The following is a 17,172-nucleotide window of genomic DNA, read 5'->3' as shown; positions in this document are numbered from 1 at the left end:
ATAGTATAGTGTTGTACAGTCCTTTGACCAGTATCCCCTCAATCTGCAGACCCTAGCTAGCCCCTAGTTTCTTTGGGACTAAATGGGTGTGGGATCAGGTGGGACAGAAATCTCTGTCAACACCTAGCAACCTCCATTCTCTCCATCCAAGTGAGGTCATGCATAATTTATCGTTTAACTCGTCGGTTGTTCTATTTAGTTTAATGTCTTCTATGTTTACCTATATTGTTACAAGTAACAGGAAATTATCCTTTTTTGAAAGCTAAACACTATACCACTGTGTGTGTGAGCACGCCTGTATGTGTGTTTATTACTTTTTCTTTTCATCTGTATATGTTTGTGATCTACATGCGTTTGTACATGTGTATGCATGAATGTGGAGGCACAAAATTGATGTCAGGAGTCATTTTTGACTACTCTTTTGTCTGGCTCTTTGAGTCAGAGTCTCTCAGTCAAACCCAGAGATCACTAATAGAGCTACTAGTGCCAGCCATCTAGCCCAGAAGACTCTGCTTTTCCACCTTCTAGGGCTGGCATGTGTGTGGGTTCTAGGGACCTGAGAGCTGCTCTTCTTGCTTGTGGGGCATGCCCTGTAACTACCGAGCCATCTCCCTAGCTTCAAATAGCATATTATGTTTATGAATTATTTGATCACTATTCTTTTATTCATGGTAGTATTTGTCTACTCGGACCGTCATAAGAACACTACAGGCTGGGGGCTTAAAGAATAAATATTTCTTACAGTTCTAGAGTTTGAAATCTAGAATTAAGGTGTATTTCTTCAAGTCTATGTGTTTAATGTCTCCTTCAGCTCCTCTCTTTGGTTTAGATACTGCTGTCTTATGTGGCCTGTGTTTTGTACTTGTACATCCTGGTGTTTCTTTTCTCATAAGGACTCTACTAGGGCACTACCCATATGGCCTTTGACCTTAGTTACCCTCTTACAGGTCCCATCTCCAAGTGCAGTCACACTGAGGGTCAGAACTTCTGCAAATAAATTTTAGAGGAACAGGCTCAGTTTCTAACACTTTTGTTACTGTGTATTCAAGAATTATGTTTTAAACTGCAGCAATTTTTAAAAGCTTGTCCAGAGTATTTTATTTTGTAATGGAAGAGGCAGGGTTATCAAATTACCTGTTCATTATTCAGTAGTATAAAAACAAAACTATTCAAAGAACAAAAAATAAATAATTTTATTTTTGCAGAAACTTGATGCTTGCAGATACCACCACTTACACTCTTTTATCACATTTCAAATGTTTTCATGTTTCAATTTTTTCAACTTGTCACAGCACAAGTAGCTTTTAGACATAAAGCAAAGAAAAGCAAACCCCAGAGAACCTAGACAGCAACGAGGTCCCTCAGAGAGACATACATGGATCTAATCTACATGGGAAGTAGAAAAAGACAAGATATCCTGAGTAAATTGGAAGCGAAGGGACGGGAGTGGAGAGAAAAATATATAGTTCAATAAAAACAATAAAAAAGAAAAAAACTACTAAATCAGAGAAGTAATTCTATATTTCTTGCCTTGTTTGTAAAATATTAATTTTTTTATCCTATAAGGGATAAATCTTTAGGATTATAAATTTTTGTGGCTTGAACATAGTAGTTTTCTTCTTTTCATTGTGTATCTTAGAAATTTCTAGAATAACTATATTTTATTTTTTACACTATGGAATTTTATATATAAATCAAGGAACTTTAAATATATGGCGTAACCACATTAGTACTGAAACATCATACTAAATTATATTCAAACCCAGATGTAAAAGTTTATATTGACTCTCTGTTTCAACCCAGGCCAAGCAGCTTCGAGAGCACTATATGAGCAAGTGTAACACGGAAGTTGCTGAAGCCCAGCAAGCTTTGCAGCCTGTGCAGCAGGCCATCCGGGAGCTCCAAAGGAAGGTACCGATGTGTGGGCTTCTTTCTTGTGCTTGTCCCCAAGTAGCGGTTTGGATCTATTTTGTTTGGGAAATTTCTTGAACTTCTTGTTCCCTTTTGAATTCTTAGGACCTTGCTGAGTGCCTGTATTATAACACAGATGTCTTAGTTACTTTCTGCGGTTCATCAGAACACCATAACCAAGGCAACTTATAAAGAAAAGTATTTACTTGGGTTTATGGTTTCAGAGATTGAGGCCAAAACAACTGAGAGTTCATGTCTTGGTCCACAAGCATGAGGCAGAGAAAGAATATGCTGGGAATGGAGTGAGTCTTTTGAAACTCAAAGCCTTCCCCTTGTGACAGACCTCCTCCAACAAAGCCACACCTCCTAATCCTTGACAAATACTTCTACCAAGTGAGAACCAAGAATTCAAATATAATACCCAGTGAGGGCATTCTCATTAAAACCACTACAATAAGTTTATTAGTAATTAATAGTGTCTGCTCTAAAATGGATAGATAGGTGGATGAGTCAACTATTTTAAGGTTCAGTTTTCTTTCTTTTAATTTTTGATTTTTCAAGACAGAGTTTCTCTGTAGCTTAGGAACCTGTGTTGGAACTAGCTCTTGTAGACCAGGCTGGCTTCGAACTCAACAGAGATCCACCTGCCTCTGCCTCCCAACTGCTAGGATTAAAGGTGTGTGCCAACATCACCCGGCTAAGGTTCAGTTTTTTGGTTTTTGTTTTTTGTTTTGTTTTTTTTTTTAATTTTAGTGGATTCCTTTTATGTTGGGTAAATAATAATTTGTCCTTTGGAGAAACTATAAAGGCTTCTATAATTTCCTTCTGACCTTAGCTATGGCTTTCCCCACATTTAGAATCCCCGATTTTATTTTTACAGACAGGATGCCTTTTATCCTTTCTAAATTAGTTTTTATGACACCAGAGAATAATCTAAGACGAGACAACACAAATACATTGTCTTTTACGTAGAATGTCTTATCAGTTGTCCCATGTGTTACACTTCCTAATTCATTAATTATTTAATACCCAGTCATAATTTTGCTTTTATTCAGTAGACTCCAGTTCGATACTCATTGGTTAGATCTACATTTGTTGACTGTGTTGCCCTATACCCTTAGAGAGGCCTGAGTTTTCTTCTTGGTAAACTAGTTTTTAATACAGCTTTGATACACAAGTTTTATATAAAGTCTCATTCATCTACAGTATTCCAAAGAGCAACTCTCTTGTTATGAATACAAAAGAGATTATTTGCCCAATATATGCAGAGTTTGTATGTCTTCAGTGTGATGTTGATATACACACATTTATCTGTTGTTATCCTTTGAGAAGAGAACTTAATGATTTATTTGTTTAGTTCTTCACATCACTTTTCTTAGTAAATGCTAAATATATGTAGTAATTGGGAAGTTTTGGCATTTTTTTCCAGATTCATTCTAATTCTCCTTGGTGGCTGAATGTAATCCACAGAGCAGTGGAATTTTCTGTTGATGAGGAACTTGTTCAGCGGGTGCGAAATGAAATAAGTAGTAACTACAAGCAACAAACTGACAAGCTCTCTATGTCGGAGAAGTAAGGAAACAGTACAAAACAGAGTCACTGTATAATTGCCATTGTTTATACCATTTAGTATCAGGAGGTGCTGGTCAGTGTCTTGTCATGTACCTAGGACATGCAGGTTTTGCACATTTTGTTATGTATCTTCAACAAAAATATTAGATATTATGTCTAAAACACAGACCTTTTTTCCTGATGGTCATCATTTGAAACCTTTTAGAGCCTTTGGAGTCTGTTCTTGGTTACTGTTGTTTCTTACTCTCTTTGAGTAGCTCTGCCCTGAACTCATTGTGTAGATCAGGCTGTCCTCTAACTGGAAGATCCAGCTGACTCTACCTCCCTGTGCTGGTATTAAAAACTTGCACCACTGCATCTGACTTAGTTACATTTTTATAATATGTGTCCATTTTTCTTCTCAATTTTGTTTTATCCTGTAGTCTACACTCTCCAAATAGGAAAAGAATGTCAGAAGATATAGTTTATAGTGTTCCAGCTTTTAAAAGTTAGAATGTATATTAGTCCTGATCTTTGAAAGATTCTATCAGCTCTATTTTAGTTCCCAAAAATAGAATCGTCAAACTCTTTGGTTATAATTAAACCTTGGGTACTAGAAGATACCACTGGGCACACTCTGAAAGGAAGTGTCAGCAGAGTGTGTGAGTTTGTTCATTTATTTAACATTGTGATTGACAAACATTTTCTGGAGAAACTGACTTGTTCCTTTCTTTGTGTTGTGTGCTGTACTGGTGATGGAAATAAGGTTCCGTGACTGCAGAGGTCTTCAGTTCTTACTTACAACACAAATGGAAGAGCTCAATAAGTTCCAGAAGCTCGTGAGAGAGGCTGTGAAGAAGCTGGAGCGACCTCCATCCCGTGATGTGATTGAGTCTGCCACAGTCTGCCACCTGCGACCAGCTAGACTCCCTCTCAATTGGTGAGTGGTGGAGTCATGCAGGATACAGCATCTTCCAGGAAAACACATTTGGTCTGACTCTGTAACATGGGGGCCGGCTTGTTGGGGTATCTGTTCCGCCCGGTACCCCACAACCGACAAATCCCAAAGAGAAATCACACACAGGACTCCATAAGGTTATAAACTGATTGGCCCATTAGGTCAGGCTTCTTGTTAACTCTTATAACTTATATTAACCCATTATTCTCATCTATGTTAGCCATAATGGCTCCGTACCTTTCTCAGCTGGGCAGGTTACATGCTGCCTCTTCATTGGTCTGCGCAGGAGTGGCTGAGGAGCTTCCTGCTTCCCAGAAAACTCCCAGTCTCTTTGCTCCACCCCTACGTCCTGTCTGGCTTTCCCGCCTATACTGCCTGCCTGGCCAATCAGCATTTTATTAAAATACATGATTGACAGAATACAGATAATTCTCCCGCACCATGACTCCCTCTCAACTGGTGGGTGGTGGGGTCATGGAGGGTACAGCATCTTTCAGGAAGACTCATTTGGTCTCAGGCTAGAAACAGTTGCTCGTGAATTGAACCATTTTCTCTTAATTCAGACAGATGTAGATATGTATTTTTAAATAAAGCAAATCAAGGATTATATGCTTGACAATCATGTTATTTTTTTCTTATGTTCTTTGTTAGAAAAATAAAATACAAAATGTTAAGCTTTTTTTTTAAAGAAATTATCTTATTGCTGGTCGAATTTGAATATTTCTCTGATAATCTTTCAGCTGCGTCTTTTGTAAAGCCGATGAATTGTTCACAGAGTATGAATCGAAACTATTTTCTAACACGTAAGTTCACTGAGGATTGAATGTCTGATTATGTGACTGTATTTTCTGTTATGACCTTCGTTATATTTTCCTGTATTAAATCAATTTAATGATCATTTGGCATCTAACATGCCCATTTTTTTCTTTAGAAGTTACCCCTAAATGTTCATGAGAGACAGTCTGTAATTATTGTAAATAAGGAGCAATTGAGAGTAGTAGTAAGATCTCAGGCTTAATAGTTTGATGGATTTGAACTCAAATTCCTGACAACTGACAAAAGTATTAAATAAGGAAATATATTATATATATATAACTATTTAGTAAAGTGCTTAGTATATAGTAAGTACCCAATAAAAAATTAGTGACGGTTATTTTCTTCACCAGAGACCTTGTCATGTGTTGGGGTTGCTGTACTTAGGACGTGTAGATAAGTCCTACTCTGACTGTGGCCTGTGCTCAGGTGCCACTTTGTCTTTTCTTCTTACGTTTTAATGGCTGGTAACAGTTGTAGCTCAGAATTCTCAGAATGTGACTTATAGAATGAAATTTAGAGATAGATTTTTTGGTGGTGCTGTTGTTAGGTGGTTTTATTTGTTTATTGGCTATTATACTGGATTGTGCTCATGAAACACTAGCCCAGAACACATATACCTGTAATCTAACCTTTGAACGTTGAAGGAAGGACAATCAGGAGTTCAAGGCCAGCCTCTGCTATGTAGGAATGTGAGGCTAGTCTGCAGTGCATGAGACCCTGTCTCAAAAATATAAAACAAAACAAAAAACACAGGACAATTTTCAGGACTGCTGTTATTTCTTTTTTCAAAGTATTAATGTATTGATGTGAAAAAAATTGATGTATTGATGTGAAAATTCCCGTAAAGCTACTGAACTTGCTTTTCTATTGTTCTAATGGCATCCTTCTGCTAGTACTCACTGGAATCAGTTAGAATTACTTGGTCCTGTTATCTTTTCAGAGTCAAAGGCCAGACGGCAATCTTTGAAGAAATGATAGAAGATGAAGAAGGCCTTGTGGATGATAGAGCACCTACTACCACCCGGGGCCTGTGGGCAACAAGCGAGACAGAACGATCTATGAAAGCAATATTGTCATTTGCAAGATCACATAGGTTTGATGTTGAATATGTAGATGAAGGAAGTGTTTCAATGGATCTTTTTGAGGCGTGGAAGAAGGAATATAAGGTAGAGTTATAATACAGATTAATAGTACTTGGAAAATTCTTTTTATTAATAAACAAAAATTATTAAACTGACACTTGGAGTTAATATTCATAAACTTGCTTAATTGTGTGTTTCATTCTGTTATTAGCTGGATCTTAACAACTTTTTTTTTTAAAATATGCCTTTTCTTTTTTTTTAATTTATTTTTATGTGCATTGGTGTGAAGGTGTCAGATTCTGTGAGACTGGAATTACAGGTAGTTGTGAGCTGCCTTGTGGGTTCTAGGAATTGAACCCAGGTCCTCTGGAAGAACAACCATTTCTGCAGCCCTCTTTAACAACTGTTTTATGAAACTAACTTATGGCTTTATTTCATTTTTGCATGGGGAATAACAACAAATATCAGCTTTGAATTTTGGGGAGGAGAGCAGGTACTTTGAAGCTGGTAATCTGGAAACTATTGCAATGGATGCAACATAAGTTGTCTTTAGTTTTATACTTCACTGGCTCCATTGTACTGTAACTATATATGAGATGTGCTTCTAGGATTTTTTATTATTAAAAATAAGTTTTATTATATTTGTTATCTTTGATTTTGCATATGATATAGGTACGGGGAAACAGTATTTTTAAATTATAATGCTACATTTTCCATATGTTACTATTTTTGTACTATTTCAAGACAAAATAAAAAAAACTGTGTCTAATAAGATATGTCTAAAATGCCAGTTCATACTTTTGATAAATTGAAGAATAAATAATACTTTTATAAAGTTGAAATCCTTAGTTCATCATATTTGCTATTATTAACGAAAAGCACATGAACACAGTTCATTACAGCATACCATGGAGGATGACATTCTTACACTGCCTGTCATTCTTGTATTGTTTCCTGTAGCCTACTCTTGCCATGTGCTCTGTCTTAGAGGAGTGCTTATCATGCCTCTCTCCATCTTTGAACATTTTTACTTCATAAGTGAAAAATGAATGAGCAACCACTAGATACCATCAACTAGTATTTACTTCAAAATGTTATTGGGTAAAGCTTATCAAAATATTTATAGTGATTGATAACATTTTTATAAATTTGGAAAAGTATAGTATTTTTCTAATAAAAAGTGGAATTAATAGTAATTGATAGTAATTAATAATAAATAGTAATAATAGTAATTGCCTATTTAGCTTTAAAGGAGGAAGTATAAGGAAATAATGATACTATTAAGACTTTCTAAGGAATATAAATATAAAAATATTTTAAGACAAAAACAGTAGTGATCACATAAATCTGGTATCAGTTTATGTAGAGCTTTGTCTCACCATGAAATCTTCAGTTGTTCTGTTCCTGAGCACTGCAGCAGCATCCTACAAGATTATTTTCTCATATGTCCTCATCCTAAATTAGCCTAAGGAATTACATTTCCTTGAACCCTTAATGAAGAAATGTAGGCCTCATTAAAGTATTTTGCTCAAGGTTCATCTTAGTGATTTTGAACAATTTTAATTCTATGTCTTTATCTTTCCCCTTCAGTTACTTCATGAATACTGGATGACTCTGAGAAATCGTGTGTCCGCTGTTGATGAACTTGCAATGGCTACAGAGCGGCTAAGAGTACGCCATCCCAAGGAACCAAAGCCAAACCCACCTGTCCATCACATCATTGAACCACATGAGGTAGTTGAGAGTAGGATCACAAGAAAAACCACAGCAAAATCCATTTGCACAGGAGACATAGAGTCAAAGCAGTGATATCATCTAAATAATTATTGCTATATGTATGAGCCATATAAAACTGTTTTTATAGGTCAGAAATGAGCAATTTCATTCATATGTGATATGTACTTAGTGTGACCACTGTGTGGGTTTGTTTGCAGATTCATATGTTTGGAATACTTTCTATGCATCAAATCCAATATTTTCTTGGTCACTTAAAAGTTTTCGTTTTTTCCTTTTCTTTTTTTTTATTTTAGACAGCTCTGACTGTCTAGGAACTCACTCTGTAGGCCAGACTGGCTTTAAACTGCCTCTACCTCCCAATTGCGGGATTAAAGGTGTGCACCACCACTGCCTGGCTTAAAGATGGAAAAGGGATGGCTCAGCTGTTAAAGGCTAGGCTCACAACCAAAAATAGAACGATTTTATGTAGCCTCAGTTTTACCAGAATCTGAAAACCATCAAAAGAAACTAGAAGCTTATATTGTGCAGGTTCTTTTCTTACTAATAGAAGGTATTTATTCTGATAATTCCTGTTGTGCAGGATTCAGTCAGAACTCCACCACTCTTTTCTAGTCCATAGTAGAAATACTTATTTCCTGTGTAATTTATTCTTATTCCCTATGGTGGTTTAATACTTCAAACTGATTTCTTTCTGTGAAGCATTTAGATTGCAATTTTGAAAAAGTTCAAGATAATTTATGGTTTTTGCTGTCTTAAGTATGAATTCTCGGTAATGTTTTTCTTCTAATATTTGTTTTTAAGCTAAATTTACAGCACTACAAACAAAAGAATAATGAGGAAAATCCCCTCCTTTAATTCCCTTTTCTTTCTGATGTATTGCAAAAGGGGAAGAAAAGTCAGGGTTATTCTTCCTGGATTTCATAAAGCCAGTTTTAACAACAGTGCATCATTTCATTATTTTCTTTTCATACATGTATTATTGAGATGTGGCACATAAATAGAATTCAGATAGACTTTTTTCTAATTTTCCTATATATCATTATGCTTTCATTTAAAAAAGAATTCTGTCTGCTGTAAAACAAAGGCATCCATCCTTTCAAAGTGTTTTCAGTAGTAATCTTGTAAAAATTGAATTTTAATGTGTAAATGGGTTTTTATAGGACAGGACATGAATTTACATTATTCAGAAGCATTATGCTTGTTCATTATAGTTGAACCCTATTTTGAGAGAATAAAGTTTTTGTTTGTTTATTTCTAGGTTGAACAGAACCGTATAAAACTGGTAAATGATAAAGCGGTTGCCACATCACAGCTCCAGAAAAAACTTGGACAGCTTCTTTACCTGACGAATTTAGAGAAGGTGTTGCTCTTTTTAAATGTTGTTTTCCCATACTGTATTTCAGGAACTAGTTGAGTGATAGTTTCCACTTAAAGTATCAGCCTAAACAGACATTTTGTTTGTGTTAAATGAGTCAAAACTAGTTTTGTCTACAATGACGCTACAGGCCCTCTGCTAAACCCTCAGTGCAGCCTTTGCCCCTTCCCCTGACTATCCTCCTACCACCTACCAGACAAGGTCATGAGCTGTTGTGTCTCCAGGAGCATCCTGTGCATGTCAGTCGGTCCAGCCCATCCCAGAAAGTACCCAGGTGACCTGTAGAATTGTGAGGAATGCATATGATGAATTACTTTAAGCCACGATGTTGTAGATACTTGTTTTATGTGATCTAAAACAGATCAAAATTAAGATGAAATAATTTATTCAACTCTTTTAAATGCCTTTATAAACTAATTTTGAGGCCTTTACTAAGTTTAAGTACAGAGTTTTGTTTTATTTTTGTATTACTACTTAGAAAAAGGTTTTTGTTGTGCTTTGATTTTAGTGTTTGAATATTCGGTTAGTGAATCCAGAAAGAAAATTTTTAGTGATCTTCTATTCAATTCACTATTATGTTGTCCTCAGCTTTAAAGCTTGTCCATCTTACTGACTTTCTGAAACTTGAAAATTTTATGAGAATTTTAAGGAGGTGTTTAAAATCTATTACAGTTTGATAGAATGTTAGGCACAGAAGACTAAGATCAATTATATATCTGCTTTCCAATTATTTGCTTAGTGATTCATGAAGAGATGCTGAGAAGCAGCAATATTAATAAAAACTGTACTAAGTAACAGCCTCTTCCCACACCTGTTCTTGTGCTACTTATACATTAGAGTGGACACTTCTACATCTGCATTATAATTGCACACTTCTGCACATGCATTATAGTACACACTTATACATGTACATTAGAAATGCACACTTCTACATATGCATTATACTGCACACTTCTACATGTGCATTAGAACTGCACACTTGTACCGTGACATTTAAGGAGCTTTCATTTAAGAAGAGAAATAGATGGTCTCTTGTAATCAGAGCTCCATCAGAATACTTTGAACTCCTTCCTCATTCACCTGCATTTCTTTCCCAAGTGCAAGATTAAAGTTGTGTTTCACCATACCAGTTATTAATTCATAATTCTTTCTGATAAAATATAGTCTGAGAATAAAATTTCAAAGATTTACATATTTATATTTTGATTTTAATTTTTCTCTATCATAATCTCAAAAATAGTATATACTTTAAGGTATGTTAAAAAAATGGTTTTCTTTCTTTGTGTCCTAAGTAAATTATAGAAATAATAGTATTAGGTAATACATAAAATATTTGGTTATCTCACTAGTTAGGTAATTCAGGTTGAAATTACCAGCACATCCTTACACAAGTAGATTTCAAAGCTTTCATCAAGTTCTAAATATAGAAACATAGCTAACATGTTTTGAGAATCTTCTTTTTTTTCCATAGTCTCAAGACAAAACATCAGGAGGTATTAATCCAGAGCCTTGTCCAATCTGTGCTCGACAGCTGGGAAAACAGGTAAAATTATATTAAGCATCACATGGATTAATAAAACACCTTACAATTCATAAGGTTTCTGTTCTACATCTAGTCAGCCTTTCTCTGTGTCTCATACACATGTACACACACAAGTGCTTTCTCATAACTATGATGAGGAGTATTTAGTTCTCATCTTAGTGGTAGGGCCAGGACTTAGTTGACATGCTTAAGGCTACAGATACTTCAGCCATCTTTTTCCTAAGTGAAAACTTCACCCTAAAACAACCTTATCTTTTTCATTAAAGATTCATAGTTGTGAACATATTTCCAGACAAGACATTGTTTCCAAGTAACTTAATTTTGCCACATTAACGTATTTGGTAGTTGAACAAAGTATAACGTAACACAAGTTTAGTGGAAAAGGTAGTACAGAGGCATAGTGGTACAGCTCTTAACAATAGTAAGGACTCAGATCAATCCCAGCTTTAAATTACAGATAGCTTCTCTGAGCAAAATTTACATGTGGTTTTGGTTATGGTTTTTTGTGTGTTTGTTTTTTTTTTGGGTTTTGTGAGATGGTTTGAAGGAATTAAGCAGAGTCACTTTGCATGTTATATAAAAATGTCTGCAGGTTATTCAGTGATAGTGAGTGTGCCTAGCTTACAGTCAGCCCTGGGTTCAAGCTTTCGCACCAAAAGAAGCAGAAAGGTAGAATTGGATCAGGTCAGAATAGTATCTTTTTTTTAAATTTTAGCTTTAGTAAAATTTAGTTGTCTCTGAAATTGTATTTTGTCTTACTACAGTTTTTAAGGGTTTTTTTCATATATTATTTTATCCAATTCTAGTATTATTAAGGTTTCCTAAACTGAAAATTGAATTACAAAAATAGTGATGAAACTCTAGCCCCATGCTGGAAGGACTCTGTATCCTGCATCCCTGCTGATACTGTTAGATGCCAGTTGTTCTCAGCCAATTGAGTGACTGTCCTACTGCTTACGTGACTCTGATTTCTTCCTGTTATCAAAGAAGGTGACTTGTCTTGCTCTGTGCCTTATCAGTTGAATTTCTTCTTTTTTTAATACCATATTTTAATTTTGTACTGTGCTTATTGAGCTATACATTTTGCTCCACTCTCCTCCTTCCTCCTCTCTCCCCTTCTACCTTCTTCCTTGACCCCCACACTCCCAATTTACTCAAGAGATCTTGTCTTTTTCTTCTTCCTATGTAGATCCATGTATGTCTCTCTTATGGTCTTCTTTATTCTCTTGTTTCTCTGGGGTTTTGGCCTGCAAGCTGGGGTTTTTTTTTTCTGTATGTCTAAAAGCCACTTATGAGTGAATACATATTATATTTGTCCTTCTGCATCTGGGTTACCTCACTCAATTTGGTTTGTTCTAGATCCATCCATTTTTTATCACTTTGTAGTACTCCATTGTGTAAATGTACCACATTTTCTTTATCCATTCTTTGGTTGAGGGGCACTGAGGTTATTTCCAGGTTCTGGCTATTGTGAATAATGCTGCTATGAACATAGTTGAGCACATGTTCTTGTGGTGTGATTGAGCATCTTTTGGGTATATACCCAACAGCGGTATTGCTGGGTCTTGAGGTAGATTGTTTCTTAATTTTCTGAGAAATTGTCATACTGATTTCCAAAGCAACTGTACAAGTTTGCACTCCCACCAGCAATGGAGGAGCATTCATCTTACTCCACATCCTCTCCAGCATAAGCTGTCATCAGTGTTTTTGATCCTGACCATTCCGACAGGTGTAAGATGGAATCTCAGAGATAAGTTGAATTTCTGTGAGTCACAGAGTCTTGTTTGGCATATAAACATTCTACATTTCCAGTGTCACTTAAGGTTCACAGTGTACTGAATAGTGCTGCAGTGTGAAGTAAACCTGTATGAAACTGGTCTGAGGATTGAGGATTCTGCTTTAATCTGAGAGCATAGATGAAACTAGGGAACAATAGGAAAAGTGTTACCCAACTGAAACAAAATGAACTTCTTTCTCAGGAACTGTTTTAAAACCATGCTATCTATCCTAGTTTGCTCTGTCCCAAGTATGAATTGTTTGCCAAGGAGATAAGGATCTCCTTTCAAAATACTGTCTGACCCTTTCCATTCAAATACAGACGTGTCCAGGTGTTGGAAAAATCAACACAGCTGAGAGTCTAGGACCCCACTGCCGCAAAGCAGTGAGGATCCCACAAAAGTCCCATCTCCTGTGTCATCCAAAACAAATTTGAAGCATCAACTCATCTCATTTTTCTGTATGTGTCAACAACTGAAGCTGTAAATAAATTGAGTAGCAGTGAGTGTATTGTCTCCTAATTGAAGTTGCTCGCAGTTCTTCATTAGCTGTTGTTAGAGTGCTAAAGGAGTAATCTGTAATGCTGTTTCTAAATCTGAAATGAGAACACGAGCTTTTGATAGTGATGACTGACTAAGGTAAGTGAAGCTGAGAATTATGAAAATGTGTTTTTCTTAGATTAAAACAATCTGAAAGCATATTTTATGTGAAATACTTGAGAAATACAGTTGTAAGTCATCTCCCCATTTCTGTGTTTGTGGAAAGAAAGGCAGCATCAGCCACCTTCTCACAAGACGTGTCCTGTCTGTTTCCTTCTCAGTGGGCAGTGCTGACCTGTGGACACTGCTTCTGTAACGAATGCACATCCATTATAATTGAACAGTACAGTGTGGGGTCTCATCGAAGCTCCATCAAGTGTGCCATCTGCCGCCAGACCACATCACACAAAGATGTCTCCTATGTCTTCACCTCAGAGAAAGCAAACCAAGAGGATGACATCCCTGTGAAGGTAAAGTAGGTCAGGAAGGCGCAGTCAGAGCAGGGCCACAGCGGTCAGTATCTGACAGTGTGAAGCATTAGAGAATGCTGGCACAGTGAGTGTAGAAACCACTGTTCCCTGTGAAAACTGCCTGGAGGCTTCTGCTCTTTCACCGGCCTACCCCTTGTGGGGCAGCGCTCAGCACACTAACCAACATGGCTGCAGTCATGCCTGCTAAGAGCTAAAGAATGCACTTCTGTCATTTATGCAATTTCTCTTTACTAGTCAGCTCTAGTCTGGGAATATTCCTAAATGCTAGTGTGTGTTTGTTTTTTGACCCAAATATATAGTTTTTGTTAAAGTATTTTTAAAAAAGCTTCTTATTTAGTCCAAACTAAAAGAAAGTAAATGGGTTTCTGGCATTAGTTGATTATCATAAGATTGACACAGTGTGCTTTAAAAACACTGTGAACTGACATTTCAGAATACAGCTAAACTTGAATTTATAGTCCTAACTTTTCCATGTGTTATTCAGGATCTTAAAAAATTCAACGTACAGATAGGATTTACTGAACTTTCTGCCCAAAGTGTACTCATTTGTTAAAAAGCACTTATTAGGTATTTTTGTTACTTATTGTTCTTACATGTGGTTTTTAAACCTTTTCGATCTAATAGACTTAGTCAAAAAGCAAATCGGTATTTAAACGTTTTAGGCATTGGGGGCCTGCTGAACAGAGTAACATTAGTAGGGCTAATGCTCAAGCGGGAAGTCGACTCCTCATTAATTCCTTCTTTGGATTCTTGAAGCTTATCTTTTAGGAATGTGTTTTCTAAGTAGAATTCAAGGCAAGTTAAAATTACTGACAGAATTAGGTGTTTAATAATGTTCTTCCTCCTAGAAACCTACGGTTCCATTAAAGAATTGGTAGCTGCTTTTTTCCCCTCACATATTTGAGTAAACTTTGAAGTGTCAATCGCATTACTCTCTAGTGTGTCCAGGTAAACAGAGTTGGCACAGATTTCCATTCATTCTTTCTATGCATACTTATTAAATACCTTCTTTGCCTCAGGCCGTGTTCTAGGCCTTGCAGATACAGTGCACAGTCAAGATGTGGTTGCTGTTCTCATGAATTTTACAGGTTGGTGGTGGGGGTGTGGAGGAGGAATTTAAGTTACAGTAAAAAGTACAGACATTAAACAAATATTTTTATAATTATGATAAATACTACAAAATAAAAGCCAATCTTGACTTTTCTGAAGGAAGGACTATTAAGCAGACAGGATCTAAATGATGAGGGGATTGGCCATAGGAAGAAGATAGAACCAGTCTGTGGAGAGGAGGTTCCCAGACAGGAAAAGAACACCCAGCGTCTGAAAAGACCAAGCTAGAAATGACTCAGTCAGAAGTGAGTGGCTAGAAAGCAGTGGGCAAAACTGAAAATACAAAGGTGGGGTGGGTGCTCAGGCTTCAAAGCTTTTCAAGATCTTTCTTGCTACAGTCTAGGAAATTAGTTAGCAGGGATAGAAAAGAATAAAGGTTGAAAAGATTTAGATGTCTACTTTAGAACCTTTAGATTGATGGCAGGAGAGATGGGAAGAGATGGATATATTCCAATGACACTCGGTACAACACAATGTTGGGGGTATAGCGTGGGAGATCCTCCAGATTTTAATCCGAAAAATCAAGTAGGTATCATTGCTGCTATAGAAGAGAAATTTGAAAGGGAGTACATTTACATATTTAATTGGTGTTTTTAATGCAGAGCTAGAGATACGAAATTCAGTCACTAGTATAAATGATCTTTGAAGCCACAGACTGAATAAGACAACCTGGGAAAGAAATACTGAGGTTGCCTTCAGGTTGAACACAAATCCACAACTTCTAAGTAGTGGTTAAAGGGAAGCGAAGACTGAAAAGGGAGGCTGAGAAGGAACTAAAGACATGGCAACCTGGGAGAACACACTGTCAGCCGAGGTTACCGGCTCAGTTCTTCAGCAATGCTTTTCCTGGTGTGTCCAGTGATAGTGAGTAGATGAACTGCGTGTGATGTAAAATTGGGAGGCTAGTAGAGATGACTTCAGAAGGAGCTCCTTCAGTGCAGTGCATGCCAAGGAAAAGCAGAATAAGAAAGAAGGATTGTGCAGGAAATGCACAAATAAAGAGTGAAAATGACTAACTGTTGATAAACTTAGAAATAAAAAACCAAGAATTGTAACCAGACCCAAGTGTAGAAAGTCAGTTCTTTGATGTTTGTGTTCAAGATAAAAGATTTTTAAGCATGTTTGAGATACAATAAAAAGGGATACACAGAAGTCAGTGAGATAGTTCAATTGGTAAAGGCACTTGGTACCAAGCATAACAACCTCAGTTCTATGCTGAGACCACGTGGAAGGAAAGAACAAATTCCCCATGTTGTTCTCTGACCATGTACACTGGGGCATGCATGCATGTGTGCAAACACCCACAAAATAAAAATAACAGGACGGACTGAAGATAGAGAAAAGAAAGCTAATCTGTAATATAAGATTCTTGTAAAGATAGAGTAGGTAGAGTATTCGTTTATAAAAAAGTAGAGATCTCATTGAATTCAAATACCTACAGGGTGGGCTATCGAGCAAACCAACTGTAAGGGTATGTGTTGATAATCTGGGATAGTGTAAATGAGGTAAAGAAGACTAATGCTAAGAGAGGTGAGACGTGAACATTTATATCTTGCAATGTCTAGATCTGAGGTATATAGCAAGTGCAAATTAGATGCTCAAGTCTTTAACAAATAAAAGATTGTGTTTAGTAAATGATAACAGAGAACAGATTTAGAGTTTCCTGAGGATCAGGAGAATGAAAATTTATTTGTGTTAGGGACTAAAGATGCTTAAATGCAGAACACAGGAAAATAAGCATTTTCTATTTGAAATGGCTTAAAGGCTAGCTAGGCTCTAGTAACAGTCAAAAAGAATAGTATTTCCATGAATCTGAAAAATGTGTATGTGTGTTTGTGGTGGTGATGATGATGATCTGAAAGAACTTATTCTGCCAGTAAAACATCGAAAAGTGTAAGGCAGTAACTGGAAGGGTGAATACACAGGTGTGAGTACAGTGCAGCTTGGGAAGCATAAGTGAGAAGAGGGGCTTCTTGACCTAAGGGTCATCTAGTCTGTCTCTGAATCCTTTGGATGAATCTTTTGTGGGTTTTTTTTTATGTTTTAAAACACTTTTATTGGCTCACCGTGTAAAACAATGAGCCTTGAAGTCACAACCTCTAATTCCAAATTTATCAATAATTAAAGAAATATATCAAGCCCTTCTAGAGTCTGTCTTTCATCTAAGAAAAAAAGCACATACATGCTCTTCTACTTCACTATGTAGCCCTAAGGAATAACCAATTAAAATGACAATAGCATATTTAACCATTAGGTGGAAGTGCTATACAAATACTAAGTAAC

General features: G+C 36.5%; 1 protein-coding gene across 4 annotated transcripts in view; it reads left to right on the top strand.

Moving 5' to 3' along the window:
- Positions 1 to 17,172, top strand: part of Shprh (SNF2 histone linker PHD RING helicase) — a 65,136-nt gene that overhangs the window by 32,479 nt on the left and 15,485 nt on the right. For all 4 annotated transcript variants that reach the window (XM_048424955.3, XM_048424954.3, XM_048424956.3 and 1 more), the window contains exons 17-25: positions 1,804 to 1,911; positions 3,341 to 3,483; positions 4,229 to 4,402; positions 5,161 to 5,223; positions 6,177 to 6,402; positions 7,909 to 8,052; positions 9,314 to 9,415; positions 10,902 to 10,973; positions 13,570 to 13,758. In XM_048424955.3, coding sequence (XP_048280912.3) covers positions 1,804 to 1,911; positions 3,341 to 3,483; positions 4,229 to 4,402; positions 5,161 to 5,223; positions 6,177 to 6,402; positions 7,909 to 8,052; positions 9,314 to 9,415; positions 10,902 to 10,973; positions 13,570 to 13,758 — 1,221 coding nt within the window. The remainder of the gene's footprint in view (positions 1 to 1,803; positions 1,912 to 3,340; positions 3,484 to 4,228; positions 4,403 to 5,160; positions 5,224 to 6,176; positions 6,403 to 7,908; positions 8,053 to 9,313; positions 9,416 to 10,901; positions 10,974 to 13,569; positions 13,759 to 17,172) is intronic.

Source organism: Myodes glareolus, chromosome 1, assembly GCF_982192425.1.
Source record: "Myodes glareolus chromosome 1, mMyoGla1.1, whole genome shotgun sequence".
In the NCBI taxonomy this organism is placed as follows: Eukaryota; Metazoa; Chordata; class Mammalia; order Rodentia; family Cricetidae; genus Myodes; species Myodes glareolus.
This window is presented reverse-complemented; position numbering and strand designations above follow the sequence as displayed.